At 44.3% G+C, this 16,152-nt stretch overlaps 1 protein-coding gene across 2 annotated transcripts in view; it reads left to right on the top strand.

Moving 5' to 3' along the window:
* The window catches only part of TTYH2 (tweety family member 2), a 68,277-nt gene that overhangs the window by 39,954 nt on the left and 12,171 nt on the right, over positions 1-16,152 (top strand). For both annotated transcript variants that reach the window (XM_075845297.1, XM_075845298.1), the window contains exons 3-5: positions 7,843-7,954; positions 10,450-10,670; positions 11,613-11,708. In XM_075845297.1, the coding sequence (XP_075701412.1) occupies positions 7,843-7,954; positions 10,450-10,670; positions 11,613-11,708 (429 nt within the window). The remainder of the gene's footprint in view (positions 1-7,842; positions 7,955-10,449; positions 10,671-11,612; positions 11,709-16,152) is intronic.

Raw genomic sequence — 16,152 nt, 5'->3', positions numbered from 1 at the left:
GTAACTCCGGATCACTACAGCATAAGTAATGTATGTACACAGTGACTCCACAGCAGAATAGTGAGTGCAGCTCTGGAGTATAATACAGGATGTAACTCAGGATCAGTACAGGATAAGTAATGTAATGTATGTACACAGTGACTCCACCAGCAAAATAGTGAGTGCAGCTCTGGAGTATAATACAGGATGTAACTCGGGATCAGTACAGGATAAGTAATGTAATGTATATACACAGTGACTACACCAGCAGAATAGGGAGTGCAGCTCTGGAGTATAATACAGGATGTAACTCCGGATCAGTACAGGATAAGTAATGTAATGTATATACACAGTGACTACACCAGCAGAATAGGGAGTGCAGCTCTGGAGTATAATACAGGATGTAACTCAGGATAAGTAATGTAATGTATGTACACAGTGACTCCACTATCAGAATAGGGAGTTCAGCTCTGGAGTGTAATACAGGGTGTAACTCAGGATCAGTACAGGATAAGTAATGTATGTACACAGTGACTCCACCAGCAGAATAGTGAGTGCAGCTCTGGAGTATAATACAGGATGTAACTCAGGATCAGTACAGGATAAGTAATGTAATGTATGTACACAGTGACTCCACCAGCAGAATAGTGAGTGCAGCTCTAGAGTATAATACAGGATGTAACTAGGATCAGTACAGGATAAGTAATGTAATGTAATGTATGTACACAGTGACTCCACCAGCAGAATAGTGAGTGCAGCTCTGGAGTATAATACAGGATGTAACTCAGGATCAGTACAGGATAAGTAATGTATGTGCACAGTGACTCCACCAGCAGAATAGTGAGTGCAGCTCTGGAGTATAATACAGGATGTAACTCAGGATCAGTACAGGAAAAGTAATGTAATGTATATACACAGTGACTCCACCAGCAGAATAGTGAGTGCAGCTCTGGAGTATAATACAGGATGTAACTCAGGATCAGTACAGGATAAGTAATGTAATGTATGTACACAGTGACTCAACTTTTTATGTACTGTTAATTGTGATCGTGACGCTGTGAATGGCCACCCTCTCTCTCCACCCACTCTCAGGGGAGCCCTGGGTAGAGATCCGCTAAGTTGCTCTACTTTTACTTAATGTAGCAGCATCTGGCTCCAATGCCACATGCACAGTTCAGTGACCTGGCATCGGGAGAAGGAGTCTAATATTTTCAGTGCCGGCTTCCTACTCCTGCCACCAGCTATGATTGACGGTTTCTTTGCTATAGCCAATCATAGCTGCGTGGTGGGAAGAGAAAGGCTATGTAAACATATCGGACTCCTCCCGGCGCCAGCTCATTAGACTTTTCGTTTTTATTTGCGAAAAACAAGAGAATCGCCAATTAGCTTTTAAAAAAATATATATTATTTTTAGAACATATCGGCCATAGAGAGGTGGAACTCCGGAACATGTTATGGGAACACTCCGGAAAATACAAATACTTTGTTACTATTAAGGGCTGGGCTTGAGGGGGCGGAGCATGACAAATTCGCCAAAAGGAGGGAATCCCTGTTTCATTCCTGCTCCCAGGCACTAGACATAACGGAGTGTGTACGTATTGCCCAGAGCGTCCCTTTAACCATGCAGTCCACTTTCTTAGCAACCTTCACTAGTCACTACCGAAGCTGTCTTACTTGGCATTTGGCATCCTTGATTCTACTTATACCAATGACAAATTCTTATCAGCGTCTAGACAAATGCTGGAGGGAGAGGAATATGCTGGCAGCTTGACAAAGCAGAGACTGCAGAGATTGTCAGCTCCTTTGGGTCAGGACCTGTTCCTTTTAGTGATTCCAAGTTAATGAAGTATTTATATGATTCACTTGTAATATCCTGAGCGTAGTCCCTGCAATGGAAGGTAACGGAAGATAATATATAGATGTACTATTTCTCAGCGTTGTTTAATAATAAAGGGGAAAGTAAAACACATTGATGTCTCATGAAACGTAAGCAAAATAATATGATCTATTATAAAAAGTGGTTTTCTCAAAAACAGCGCCCTCTTGCCCATAGGCTTTGTCTGGTATTGCAGCTCTTCCCCATTTAGGTGAATAGGTCTGGGCTGCAATACCAGACACATCCTATGAACAAGAGTAGCACTGTTTCTGGGATAACAAAAATCAGACCCTTTATTCTAATCCCGAAGAGCAGGGTTTCAGCTTCTTGGTGTAAACAAGCATATGTCCATTCATTGGTGGCAAGCTGAGATCTTGAAATGGCATTTGATGGAAACAAAGTATATAATGGACACATTGATTAAACTTTGTATAAAATTGGAAAACCGTTTGAAAGTGAAGGATTCCTTCACAGGGGCTGTCCAGTTGGGACAATCCATTTAATGGGGTTTTTCCAGGAATACAAATTGATGACCTCCATTGAGCGCCACAGCCCTTCCAATAGGCTGACACTTCCTGTTCTGTAGGGATCACTAGAGCAGGGCAGGATTAGGGATTATCATCACTGGACAGGATTAAGATGCCCATACACATCAGATGATAATCATTTGAACCAGATGACTGTGTATAGGGGTCTCCAACTCTCCCTCATATATGGGGTAATTGGCAGGAATAGCTGTCGGACGACCACGATCTAAAGTGAATGGGCAGATTAACAATGGAAGGTAACACTTGTATAATAAAGCTGAAGGCAGATCACACAGGATTACGCTATTAACAATAGGTGATGGGGAGAGGTCTCCTCCCCCTCCCTGCACAATGACCTCTGTACATGTCACAGAGCATGCCCACAACACTCCCATAGAGTATTCTCCAGACTTAAATTTCCTATGTACATGTAGAAGTTCAGAGCAGCAGCTAAGGCAAGATGGCTTCCCCCATAGTCCAAAAAGAAGATAAAAAGTAATCAATGTCTCATTTTAATTAGTAAAAATAAAATAAAAAAAATAGATGATGCATTCCCTTTAAGGGAAGATTTTGCTAAATTGAATCACAGTCCCCTTAAGGCCTCATGCACATGACCGTGCCCGTAATTACGACCTGTAATTACGGGCACGGCTGTCCGCGGACTCACATTATAAAGTTTAGGAGCACGGTCCGTAAAATAAACATTTTTTAGGACATTTCCTATTTTTTTCGGCAGCACGGACACCCTCCCATATACATACGGGAAGGTGTCCGTCGGTGATAGAAATGAATGGGCCCATAATTACCGGCGATTTTACGGTCGTGAGACCAATCTTTATAAAGTGGTATTCCCATCATATGACGTTACGGCCGCAGCACTTATTTAGCACTGGGGTCCCTTAATCGTCATGATCATGGCTGATCACGGGAGTCGGACCCCCACTCATCAGTAAAAGATTCTAGTGATGTGCCATCACTATCTATGGTGGGAAAACCCTTTTTTTAATTTGCCCCAAATCCTATATGTATTCAAAGATGGCAATTTCCACAATGTAGAATAAGGACTGATCGTTCTTGCAGGGAAATACCTGACCAAAAAAGGAAAAAAAAAGGGCCGACGGCATTCGTAGGCCAAGGCTTAATAATCGAAATGGAGGGCTAAGCCCGAGTTGTCATGTTAATCTAATAAAACCTTGTTCAGCAGTATATACAGTATAGTACAAAGCAAATGGTAAAAAAAAATGTTTCATATTTATTTATTTTTTAGATTTTTGTCATTTTCAATGTTTTTTTGTATAAAAAGCAAACATTTATAAAAATTAAGTTGTGGAAAAATAAATCTAAAAAAAAGATATAATAAAAGTAATATAAATAAATATTCAGATATGATCCCATGCTACTGTGCTCTGAAACCAAGGGCCGTGCTTAGTCTCTTATGTGTTAAAAAAAAAAAAGTCGCATTTTTTTTATTTTTTTTTTATTTAACTTTTTTTGTTATTTTTTTTAAATGTTTTGTTTTTAAAAAAAAAAACTGTTTCTATAAGTCTTGACACATGAGCGACTAAGCACCACCCTTAGTTTCAGAGCACATCAGTGTGGGATCATCAATAATTCTTCTTTTCCAGTGTTTGTCTCACATTGGGGTATTGATATACTATTTGTACACAAACCGTGTGAACTGCTGGGAAAAAGAATCGGTGCAATTGATGTCAGAGAGATGACTGGCGTGGATCACTCGGAGGGGGGGAGGGAGGTTCAGCTCCGAGCCTGCAAATGGGCTGTCAGAGGGATCTTGTTATATAACAAAACCTCAGGGCGGTTTTTAGCAGCCATGCCTTAAAATAGCAGCGTACGTTATCTCCTTCTTTTTTTTGTTTTATACAAAAGACTGAATTATTCAGGCAGTGCCTGAACAGAATGGACGGGGACGTTTGGAAGGAGAGAATGGGGAGATCCATTGTCATTGCTGTAGAGGATGAGACACTACAAAGCAATTGTAATAGTTTTTCATTATATACAGTACGGGGTAGCTTGGCCCACCCTCCAGACCATGCTTATTGCATGTACTGGTCGTTTCCCTGATTAGGACTAAGAGGTTAACACAAAAGAAGTCACCCTGATGGAAAGTGGTCTGCTCCAAGCTTGGCATTAGATGGGGGTGGTCTTCTGCTGGACCTCATAAACCCTATTGTGGCTAATCAGCATTATATCAGAACTTGGAGGATCCTCTGCTTTTCTGCTTGGTCCACCTGACACTGAGTAGTCTAAATTTTGACTGTGCTCGGTATTCGTTTGGTCCTATAGGTTACACTCCTGTACTTCCCCCTATAATGGTTTATGACATATCTATAGGATAAGCTATAAATGTCTGATAGATGGGAGTCCCACCTCTGGGCCCCTACCTATCAGGAGAAAAGGGGTCCCCCTGGCCCACCTTCCAACAGGTGAGGTGGACTGTATAGAGTGCAGAAGGAGACATGGTGTAGACCAGGAGTCAACAACCTTTGGCACTCCAGCTGTTGTGAAACTACAACTCCCAGCATGCCCTGAAAGCCAAAGGTTTTATTATTCCAGCCAAAGACTGTCAGGACATGCTGGGAATTGTAGTTTCACAAAAGCTGTAGTGCCAAAGGTTGTTGACCACTGGTCTAGACAGTGCCAAATGTAGCCATAGTCTTATATAGCTGTAAAGGATCTGCCAGGCACTACTTCTGTGGATACTCCCAGGATTAATCAATCGACACCTGAGGCCGGACCTCTTAGACTGACTCCGGCTCCCACCAATCAGGGTGGCAGGCTCAGGAGTGGGAGAGCCTATCGCGGCCTGGTCAGTCGGAGTTAGCTCCGCCCCTTGTCCATTTATACCTGCCGTTTTCTCTTCCTCATTGCTTGTGATTCTTCCTGGTTTCCTGGCCCTGCTACAGCCTTGCTCCAGCCTGCTACTGCCTTGCTTCAGCCTTGCTACAGCTTCCGCTTATCCTGCTTCGCTCTGACCCTGGCTTGCTTCCTGCTCCTTGCTCTGCGTTCGTATACTTCGTGACATCCTGATTCTGACTGGCTCGTTGTCCACTCTGGTTTCCTCACGGTGTTCCGTGGGCTACTGCCCCTTCCCTTGCTTGTTCCCTGTTTGTATTTCCTTGCACCTAGTCAGCGTAGGGACCGCCGCCAAGTTGTACCCCGTCGCCTAGGGCGGGTCGTTGCAAGTAGGCAGGGACAGGGCGGTGGGTAGATTAGGGCTCACTTATCCCCTTCCGGCCATAACAATAGCCTTCCTTATTGTGTTCAAGATTTTTGCTTATTGTCAGTGATTGGAAACATTGACTTAAAAAATCGTACAGCTTTCATGGCATCCTGGAGAGCCACAGGGTACAGACCACTAATGTTAATATATAAAAGGATGTGCTTTAGGCATGTTCACAACACTGAGAAGATGTAAATATACAAGATATGTAGTGATTAGCTCCAGATAGCTGCTGTCAAGTGTCTCTCAGTAATTGGTTTCTAGGGAGAGCACAATCAGAGGGAGGGTTCACTCACAGTGGTTGGTTGTCATGTACAGCCGACAGAGGGAGGGGGAGCCAGGAGTGATTACATAAAATCACAGACTTGTAGGCTCTGTGCTTGGCCAGGTGACAAATATAAAGCTCCATGGGGAGATAATATGTCTGACGGGAAGTAGCTTCCCCTTGTGTCATGTGGGGCTGGAAGTAGCTTCCCCTTGTGTCATGTGGGGCAGGAAGTAGCTTCCCCTTGTGTCATGTGCGACAGGAAGTAGCTTCCCCTTGTGTCATGTGCGACAGGAAGTAGCTTCCCCTCGTGTCATGTGCGACAGGAAGTAGCTTCCCCTCGTGTCATGTGGGGCAGGAAGTAGCTTCCCCTCGTGTTATGTGGGGCAGGAAGTTGCTTCCCCTCGTGTCATGTGGGGCAGGAAGTAGCTTCCCCTCGTGTTATGTGCGGCAGGAAGTAGCTTCCCTTCGTGTCATGTAGGGCAGGAAGTAGCTTCCCCTCGTGTCATGTGGGGCAGGAAGTAGCTTCCCCTCGTGTCATGTGGGGCAGGAAGTAGCTTCCCCTCGTGTCATGTGGGGCAAGAAGTAGCTTCCTCTCGTGTCATGTGGTATATAAAGAGGCTAGAGAAGTGAGAACAGATAGGGGTGAGTACGTCAGGTTTAGGAATATCTTTCTCTGAGTGTAATAAAGAGGGGCTTGTTTATGAATAGGCACAACACTAGTGCGGTGCGAGCTAGTTAGGAAGGATGCTGTTGGTGTCGTAATCCCTGAAGCATCGGGTGCCAACCTCGCCGGGGAGTCGATGCAGGTAGATAAAAACAATGGAAACCTGGTGGGATCCACTGTAAAACGCGACACCATCTAGGTGCAAAACTTCCATGAGTCAGTCAGATTTTTTGTAAAAGCTATATCATTCCTGAATGTAAATAATTCACAGAATTTAGAAGTAGCTTGTGTGCTCCATTAAAGTGGGCCCGTGTAATTCAGGGCTCCTGAAACAATGACACATTGAATGTGCGGCGACCGTGGTCGGAAATCACAATATTGGCACACAGTGCAGTAAATAATTTCATACATTGAGTTTATGCAAGAAATAAAGTGACGGTCTTCAAGATAAACGGTTGAAGCCGATCAGCTAATTTCCACATGGGGCAACCTGCACAGTTACGTGATTTACTGCACCGTGTGCCAATATTGTGATTTCCGACCACGGTCGCCGCGACATTCAATGTGTCATTGTTTCAGGAGCCCTGAATTACACGGGCCCACTTTAATGGAGCACACAAGCTACTTCTAAATTCTGTGAATTGTTTATTCAGGAATGATATAGCTTTTACAAAAAACCTGACTGACTCATGGAAGTTTTTCGCCTAGATGGTGTCGCTTTTTACAGTGGATCCCACCCGGTTTTCATTGTTTTTATCTGGTGTCATGTGGGGCAGGAGGAAGTAGCTTCCTCTCGTGTCGTGTGGGGCAGGAAGTAGCTTCCTCTCGTGTCGTGTGGGGCGGGAAGTGGCTTCCTTTCGTGTGGGGCGTGAAGTGGCTTCCTTTCGTGTGGGGCGTGAAGTGGCTTCCTTTCGTGTGGGGCGTGAAGTGGCTTCCTTTCGTGTGGGGCGGGAATTGGCTTCCTCTCGTGTGGGGCGGGAAGTGGCTTCCCCACTTGTCGCCTGGGGCGGGAAGCGGCTTCTGTGAAGGCTAGAGGAGTATGGAGCACAGGCAAATTTTCACTTTAAGACTTGATTTACCCAAACTGATGCCTTATTATTCCATAATTGCTCCTGGCCTGCGCCCGTAGTGACGGGCATTCGCTTTTGAAGGCCGTTAAACCATTTTCACCTTTCATTTACTTTTTATGATGTGTTGATCTTTAGTAACTTGTTGCAAATTGTTACAGACTGTATTGTTAGACCACAGGGATAAATATTGACCCCCCTGCACTTTTGTCTTTTGCAGTGCTGCAGTCGGCATCGGTTTCTACGGCAACAGCGAGACCAATGATGGCATCTACCAGCTAACCTACTCCTTGGATGATGCCAATCATACCCTCGCAGGAGTTGACACTCTGGTAAGTGCCAAATAATGAATATGTGCCACTCTAAGCACTGGCCATAAATTGCGCAGAGGACATATGTGCAGCATTTCTCCATATGTCGTTGGCTAATTTTTTTTTTGCGACTGGCGAAATGTGATTATATTGGCAGCTGTGGCTGGAGACGCAGTGGGGACTGAGCAGCACAATAGCTGAATTCACTTCTGTGAAATTCCTATGGACTGTGACTAATGGAAAGATGGAATCTGTTGCGGAGCGCTGAGTGGTCTGTTAGGAGCCATCTGTCTGAAAGAGGAGAGACTGGGATAAGTAGGCAGAGAAGGGCGAGCTGTTAAAGGGGTTCTATAAGATTTAAAAAAAATAAAATAAATGCAAAAACAGCACCACTCCTGACCATGGCCGTGTCTGGAATTGCAGTTCCTCAGTTCACTTAAAGGAATAGTCCAACTTTCGCTGTCCATTTTTTTTTTTTTTTTAATTATTCCACTGTATCTAAAATGATAAAGCTTTTCGAATGGTGATAAATAAAATAATCTATAATTTTGTGTCTACGGCTCCTATTCAAATCTGTGTCTCCATGGTAACAGACAACTAGCAAACCCTGTGTAGTCTGATCCTGCAGTCACACTCCTATCTGTCCCCTACTTGATAGGTTAGCAAGAAGATGGAGAAAAATGGATAGCAATATGACTGGTGCATCAGACTACACAGACTTTGTCGTTTGTTACCATGGAGACAAATAGATCTGGATAGGAGCTGCGGACACAAAACGATAGCAGATAGAGACAATGTTCAACGTTGCTTCATTTTTCAATTTAGATGCTTTGAAACCATAGGAAAAAAATGGTTATTGGTTAAAGTGGACCTGCCCTTTAAGTGAACTGAGCTGCAATACCAGGCACGACCATGGACCAGAGTGGTGCTGTTTCTAAGGCGAAAAAAACGAACCAAACCATATCCTACTTTTCGAGTCTCATAAACAGACCCGAGTGATTAATCGTATTGTCCTAAATGAGTAGACACCCAGCTTTTCCTTGCTTCTGAATGGCAAACCACCAAGGATTGCCGCGATGTAGCGTCAGGGCACACTAGCTCAATATGTAATTCTCCTGTACAGTAGACACATTCTCGCTTTCACGGAGATCTGCTGCAGAGGCGACTCCTGTAAGCGAGTGTAGCTTGCGGCATCCGATATCACTGCTTATGGGTTATTCGATTTACTCATTATATAGACTGACTGCTCCCAGCAAAAAGCCTGTTTAATTCCCCTGCATGAGGATGTGAACGGCAGTATCCAGTGCAGAACCTATTATGTCTGCGTGTAATCGCCCTCACCTCTCATTTCCTCTCTCTCCAGACCGCGCCACATCCCCCACCTTTTCTCTCCGTGGTGCCCACGGCTTTAACCCAACAGCTGGGCATCTTGACTCCCTCCCCCACTGCTTTCTAGCCATCCGATTTTAATCCTCAACCCCTGGGGATATTTCAGTAGCTGCAGCCTGTGAATTACCCACTCGGAGTTGGCAAGAGGAGGGAGAGAGAATATCCAAACCTGTATCAAGAGTAGTCCGTGCAACTGGCATATATCAGTAATTCTCCTCAGATGCCAGTTGTGGGCATCAGATTGTCTCCATTAAAGGGCATCTATACTTAGAATATTTTTGTTTGACATACATCAGCAGTACATGAGGATACATGAAACTTTATAATATATCTCATTAGAGAAAGCGGCAATTCCAGAAAACCCATCAATCAGTCAGACGACATTGAGGTGGGGAGAGGAGGGGGATGCAGCCGCAGCTGATTGTTACAGTAAAACAATGAAGGGAGAACAGCAGAAAAGAAACATCTGATTGGCTGAGAGTACACAGCTCTGACTTGACACTGGGCCATTAAGTAGATAAAGGGGTTCTCCAGGACATTAACGCTGATCGCTTATCCTCCGGATGATCAATAATGATTGCTCAGGGGGGGGGGGTCTGATCTCTGGGACCCCACGGACAAGCATAATGAAGGGGCCGAGCCTATTTGCCTGTGTAAACAGAGGGGTCTCAGCGCTTGCAGAAGCACTGTCATCATTGTGTTGATCGGCAGAGGTCCCGGAGGTAGGACACCATCGATCAGACATTGGTGGCATGTTCCTAGACTTTAACCTGTGCTGCTGTTTTTGGAATGCGGCAGAATGTTTTTCTATTCCTATACAACCTTTTAATATTGATTTCCTGCCATCAATATTTCGTTGGTGGTCTTCTGACACCCGGCAACCCTCACCGATCAGGGAATCGCTGTATCATCACAGCGCCATACATACCGTTGTGGCTGTGTCCGGTATTGCAGCTGTTCACTTGAAAGGGACTGTGTTATTATTTTTGGGGGGATATTCTGTACAAAAATACTAGTTTTGGTCCTGAAATATAATTTTATATACTGTATTTACATGCAGCGGGCTGTGATCACTGAACCCGATGACACACTGCGCTATTGTTAATGGATTTCTGACTTTCCAACAGGTGTCTGGCACCAGCTACAAGCTGAAGGAAAGTCTGGATCAGCACCTGTTGCGTCTCAATGAGATATTTGCAGCACATGGCGATTACGTCCAGACCCTGCGATTCATGCAGATCATGGCCAATAACGTCGTATCTCAGCTCTCCACGCTACCAAACTGGCAGATGACGAGTGGCAGCCTTTCCTTGATTGCCCGGCAGACCAGCATCATCGAGTATTACAGGTGCGGAGGATAATACAAGGCTGAAACGGACTCTAAAGTGGTATTCCAGTCCATTGTATACGTATACATTTTATGTCGATTTTCAAGATCTCTGTTTGCTGTCAGTGAATGGGAAAATTCTTGTTTACATCCAGAGGCTGAGAACCCATACAGATTTAATACTTCTCACAGCTGAGGGGTTTGTTGCAGTTGTGTCCAGTCTAGACAATCCTCTATGAGCTAAACACAGAAGCACAAATCTCTCTCCGGTCCTGATGGTTTGATACATTGAACCTGCACTTATACATTTTAACAGTCTGGAGTCACTTGTCTAGACTAGATACATTGTTGCAAACCCTGAGCTGTGAGAAAGCATTCGGGTTTTTATGGATTTTCAGCCTTTATATTTAAATAAGATTGTTTTCATTCACTGACAGCAAGGAAAAGTGAGGAATTGAAGAACAAAGTATGTTCGCAAGTCAATTAACTTGTCATTATACAATTATTAAAGGGGTTGACCCGTCACAACAAACTGTGCATATGTCTTTTTAGGGTATTTGGTCCCCTGAGTGGGGACCCCTTTCTATTATCCAGAACCGCTGCAAAGAGCAGCACGATTTACTGTAAGGTGAATGATGAGACAACTCCTTTAAAGTGAATCTTTACCTTTTTATCATCACATGCCTGGCATCCAGCTGAAAAGGGAGGAGCTTTGTGAATAGAGCCCTGTCTGCCAGCTTCTCTCAGCCAATCAGAATTGCTGACGACACCTGGCAATGTTGCAAAAACCTAGCGTGATCGCCTTGGTGCAGCTCTGGGCTTCCTTCGCTCCGGCATAAACCCAATGAAGTTTGATCCTGAAATCTTCTGTACAGAATAGTGCGCCCCTGCTGTTAGATGCAGCTTTGGTGGTCACCATCTAGGCCAGGCAGGTTGTCACACACATCTTGTGTTCTCTTTCAGATGGCTTTCTTATCTATTTCTATTCATCTTTGACCTGGTCATCTGTCTCGTGACGTGTTTGGGACTGGCCAAGCGCTCCAAGTGTCTCCTTGTTACGTAAGTACGAAATATTGATCTAAATTTGGCCAGGACCTAAAACTATGTTCATCCTGATCTTCCTGGTTCCTGAATAACGTGATAGATCTGTACTAAACATCATTTTGAATAATTGAATAGCAGTAAAAACAAAGCCAGTTCTATATTAAAGCGCCACCTATAAGCAGAATTTCCTTACGAACACTTGCTTCCCTTGCCCTGACATTCAGGATTGTCATAGGAGCTTTTTGTGGATCTAAATCCATCCATATCAATGTTCACCTACTTACTATGTACATATTGATGAGAATGGTGATATTGATTTGGATGCATACTATGTCCTTATGACAACACTGAACAGAGCATAGGGGCCAGAAGTGTTGTCATAGGGACATAGACAGGAAGTTCTTCTCAGTGATGACCTGTAACTTGTCTTTTTTAAAGTTCTTCTATTTCGCTAGATACAATATTGAGTAATTATGCTAATACTTTGCTTTATACTCAACTCACACCTAGAGCTGCATTCAATTTTTTTTATTTTTTTTTCCTGTTTGCGTTCAAGTTGCAGGCGATCACATGTCACTACTGCCCCCTGCTGGCTCTGTGTATATCCAGACCAGGTATTCCCTGCTGTGGTGTTTACAACAGACGCTGTACAATAATCCCCCACAATACACGGCAAAAGCATCTCAATGAAGCAGTTAGGCTGGGGGTGCATTTTTGTCAGCCATAGGAATTTATTGAGTCTCCCAAAACAAAATATCACTTTTATTGGAGAAAGAAAGGACGATCTGGGATGAACGAGCAGTTGTCGCATAATTTTAATGGAGACCTATAGATTAATGAGCTGCGTCCCCTTTCTAGATATGGCAACATAGCAGAGGTGGCAGTTCCGCTTTACCTCATCTGTAGAGATCTGTATTGCACAAAGCCTTAGGTCTACTGTTTTAACAGCAAACAGATTTGTGGGTGCAGCTTTGGATGTGACTGGAGTAGAAGGCATAATGAAATAATGTACAATTGATAAGCTGCAGTTAAAAGGATTTAGGCTTCGTTCACATCTGCGTCATGGCTCCGTTCCGTCGGAGCTTTCCTTTGGAACGGAGCCCTGACAGACACAAACGAAAACCATAGGTTTCCGTTTCCATCCCCATTGATTTCAATGGTGACGGATCACGGTAAATAAAGCCATAAACGGAAAGACGGAGGATTTAAGCTGTATCGATTTTTAGATCTGTGTAACTAGAAACGGACCAATGGGAATCTAATAAATTGGTTAGAACATGTATCGTTTGTGCCTTAAAGGGGCACTCCGACCATAGCCATTTGAGGTGTATCCATAGGCTGTGTCATAAACGTTTGATAGGCAGAGGATCTCAATTCTGGGATTGCCACCCATTAGCCGAGTGGGGGCGTGTACCAAGATAACTGACAGTGGCAGGCGCGCAGCACTCTCCATTGTAGCCTATGGAACGCACGCATCCCCCCGACCTGCTGGCGCCGTCTCCCTTTCTCAGACATAAATATATGGTCGGAATACCTCTTTAAGACCTTTCTCTAATGGCCAAGAAAAAATGTAACGTGAAACTCCAGTAAAATCCCATTGAAATCATTACATAAAGAGGGACCTTCAGAATGTGATTAGTGGGGGTCCCAGTCCCGGGTGAATGGGAGCGAAGTGTGTGAGCTGCAGTACCAGAGGCAGCCACATGTCTATGGACATCACCGGTCGTTCTGCTGATCATGGGGTCCCAGTCGCGCATTGATGGCCTATCTAAACTTTTCCTGAACTCCTGGACAAGGAGAGGACCTTTCATCGTGTTGTCTCGGGCGAAGTCGGCGGCAGACGACAGACTCTGCTTTCTAATAAGTGGAAAATCTGCAATAAAAGCAGCAAAGTGCTTGCTCTGTCTGCCCGCAGTTTTACGGTTTTGTTAATATGGGCATTTTCGAGGTCATTAGTGGAAGAGAGACGATCAAAACTGATCAACAAGTCTCCATTGTCTCCCCGGTTACTTGCGGTAATTAAAGACGCAGTGTTACTAATGGCCTTCATATAATGATGACCTCTAGGTTAATAGTACCCGAAACTAACGATTCCCAGGGGTCCGGACACTCATTACGGATACAACTTCTTGTTTCCGGTCACCGACCGCGTTGCTTTGCCACTTGCTGTTAACATCAGGCTGGACGGTCTATTTGGAGGGGAATCGGCCTGCCGTCTCTTGCGCAGATTAAGGTACTTTCTCAGTCCCGCTCCTTGGACTTGTCGCCTGGTACCTGTTGTCTTATTCCTGGTTTTGAATCCTGGTCCATCCTCGTGTTGTCGACCCATGGCTCCATCCGTGACCACACTACTGCTTCCCTTAGCGCACCAGCCACCAACCTGTAGTCCACGACCTAGAAAACTGGCAAAGTCCATAATACCTTGTGGGACTTCTAGGGTGAAGAACGAGGAGATTCCTTAGACTCCGCACCCCAGTCTAGCCAGCGCCAAACCGATTGCTGCTTAGAGGATCCATATTCCCGTGAGACGTTACAGCAATGCTGTGTGCGAGGAGTCTATACTGTATTTCGTATCTGTAGGTACTCTGTGCCGCCATGAGGTTCCTCCGTGAGGGACTGTTACCTACCGTCATAATGCGGCATCTTATGGAACGTGCCACTGTTTTTTTCCCTCCCCATCTCAGATTCTTGTGCCTCCGATTTTACCTGACCATGTGAATGAGACGCTATTGAGCACGGTGACTTTCTTAGCATTTTGTACAAAGACCTTTGGTCAGCAGGGGGCGATGGTGAGCTCAGAAGGAAGCTCCTCCCAGGTCAGAGAGAATATAAAATCTGTGCTTCCTCTTAAGGCATGATGGGAGTGATCAGTATAAAAGCATTTTTTTTTTTGCGTATTCTTGTTTTATAAATATTTTCTGTACCATTTATGTGAATTTCAGCTGTGACAGGAATTGTTATTGGAACGGGGTGTCTCTTGAAGACACCCCTGTCCATTTGCCTAGTAGGAGATATAGATGTCATAGAGGGGGATCCCCCTCTATTAGCCAGAACAGAGAGCCATTCATCTAAATAGCCGTCATGTAATACTACATTTCCCCAGCAGTGGCCGCTGCAGGGAAAATGTCTCGAACCTGCAGTGATCATCTGATCGCCGAGGTTGTATCCCTCTTAAGATTTGGATTTACTTGTGAACGTATCCTCAGCTGTTGTTTTTTTTCCTACTGGTGGAGCGGCCTTTATGCAATTTGCTATTTACTCAGGTCTATAATCATATTTTATAACACATCTAAATTTAGATATTAAAGCTAATTATACCAGGAGTCGTTAAGTCCGTGTGATGGGCCAGCAGCTTATAGGATGATAATTGCCTTGTTATAGAGGAATCCTGGAAGTCTTTTGTGTCTCTGGGAAGGAGGAACAAGCCATAAGAGGAGCAGATGAAGGGTTTGATGGTTTCCATCTGCTCCCGGGGTCCTCCTGGGAGTCTCTCATTACAAGCTCCTATGTCTCGCTGCTTTCTCCAGTGCACCCATTGATTTCAGATATTCTTATTTGGGATGTAGAGTGAGAACCGGGAGAGAGCAACTAATGGCAGAGGAGCCAGAGATCGGCAACGCACATGAATAATACAGCAGAGGAGCCGGGCAGGGCGGCCTCGGACCTCACAGCCGCGATCAGGTCTACTCTGCACCATGGCATATGTTCTGCAGATTCTTTACCCAAGAAATGCCCAAAAAACCTGATGCGTTTCGCACCTCGAATTTGTAACCCCTTGATTGCCACAATGCTTAGGGCCTTAATGACCACAACCGTTTTTCTGCTGTTTTGTTTTTTTGTTTTGTTTTTTTAAGCATGTATTGGTGAATTTTTTCAATTTCTGCATCTTTTTTTCCGTGACAAAAAGGGCATTCATTTTTAAAAAAGAAAAAGTATCAAATAGCAGCAGCTTTTGTAGCGATATGATACTTTTGTTGTATAATAAATAAAAAATGTTTTTACATTCACATTTTTTGTTAAATGAGCTAAAGTAAAAACCTAAATTTCTCTTTTTCTTGGGGGACGGCATTTTTGGCATATGACATGCACAGTTTTTGAGCAGGGCTTTGCATACGATTGAGCATTTATTATATTTTATTTTACTTGTCACCCGTCGAGCACGTGATTACTGGGACCAATGGAGGCCGTGCCGCTGCCTCCATTGCATACACAGCGAACATAAGCGCTGTGTCTAGAGCGATCGCTAAGGCAGAAACGGTCAAATACTCTTTTTCTTCTCAGTGCCCTAGAATAAGGCCCATTAATGTCCACCATAAAAAGGCGTATGGGCAATCATTAATCACTAAGGGTTGTATGACGATTAAAGGGGTTGCATGAGATTAGAAAACATGGCTGCTTTTTTCTAGATACAGCGCCACTCATCTGGATGTTTTTGAATCCCAGCCCCACTTTAATGGGT

The sequence above is a fragment of the Rhinoderma darwinii genome, chromosome 13 (genome assembly GCF_050947455.1).
Source record: "Rhinoderma darwinii isolate aRhiDar2 chromosome 13, aRhiDar2.hap1, whole genome shotgun sequence".
In the NCBI taxonomy this organism is placed as follows: Eukaryota; Metazoa; Chordata; class Amphibia; order Anura; family Rhinodermatidae; genus Rhinoderma; species Rhinoderma darwinii.
Note: the sequence above shows the minus strand (reverse complement) of the source record. Positions and strands in the feature narration are given on the sequence as shown.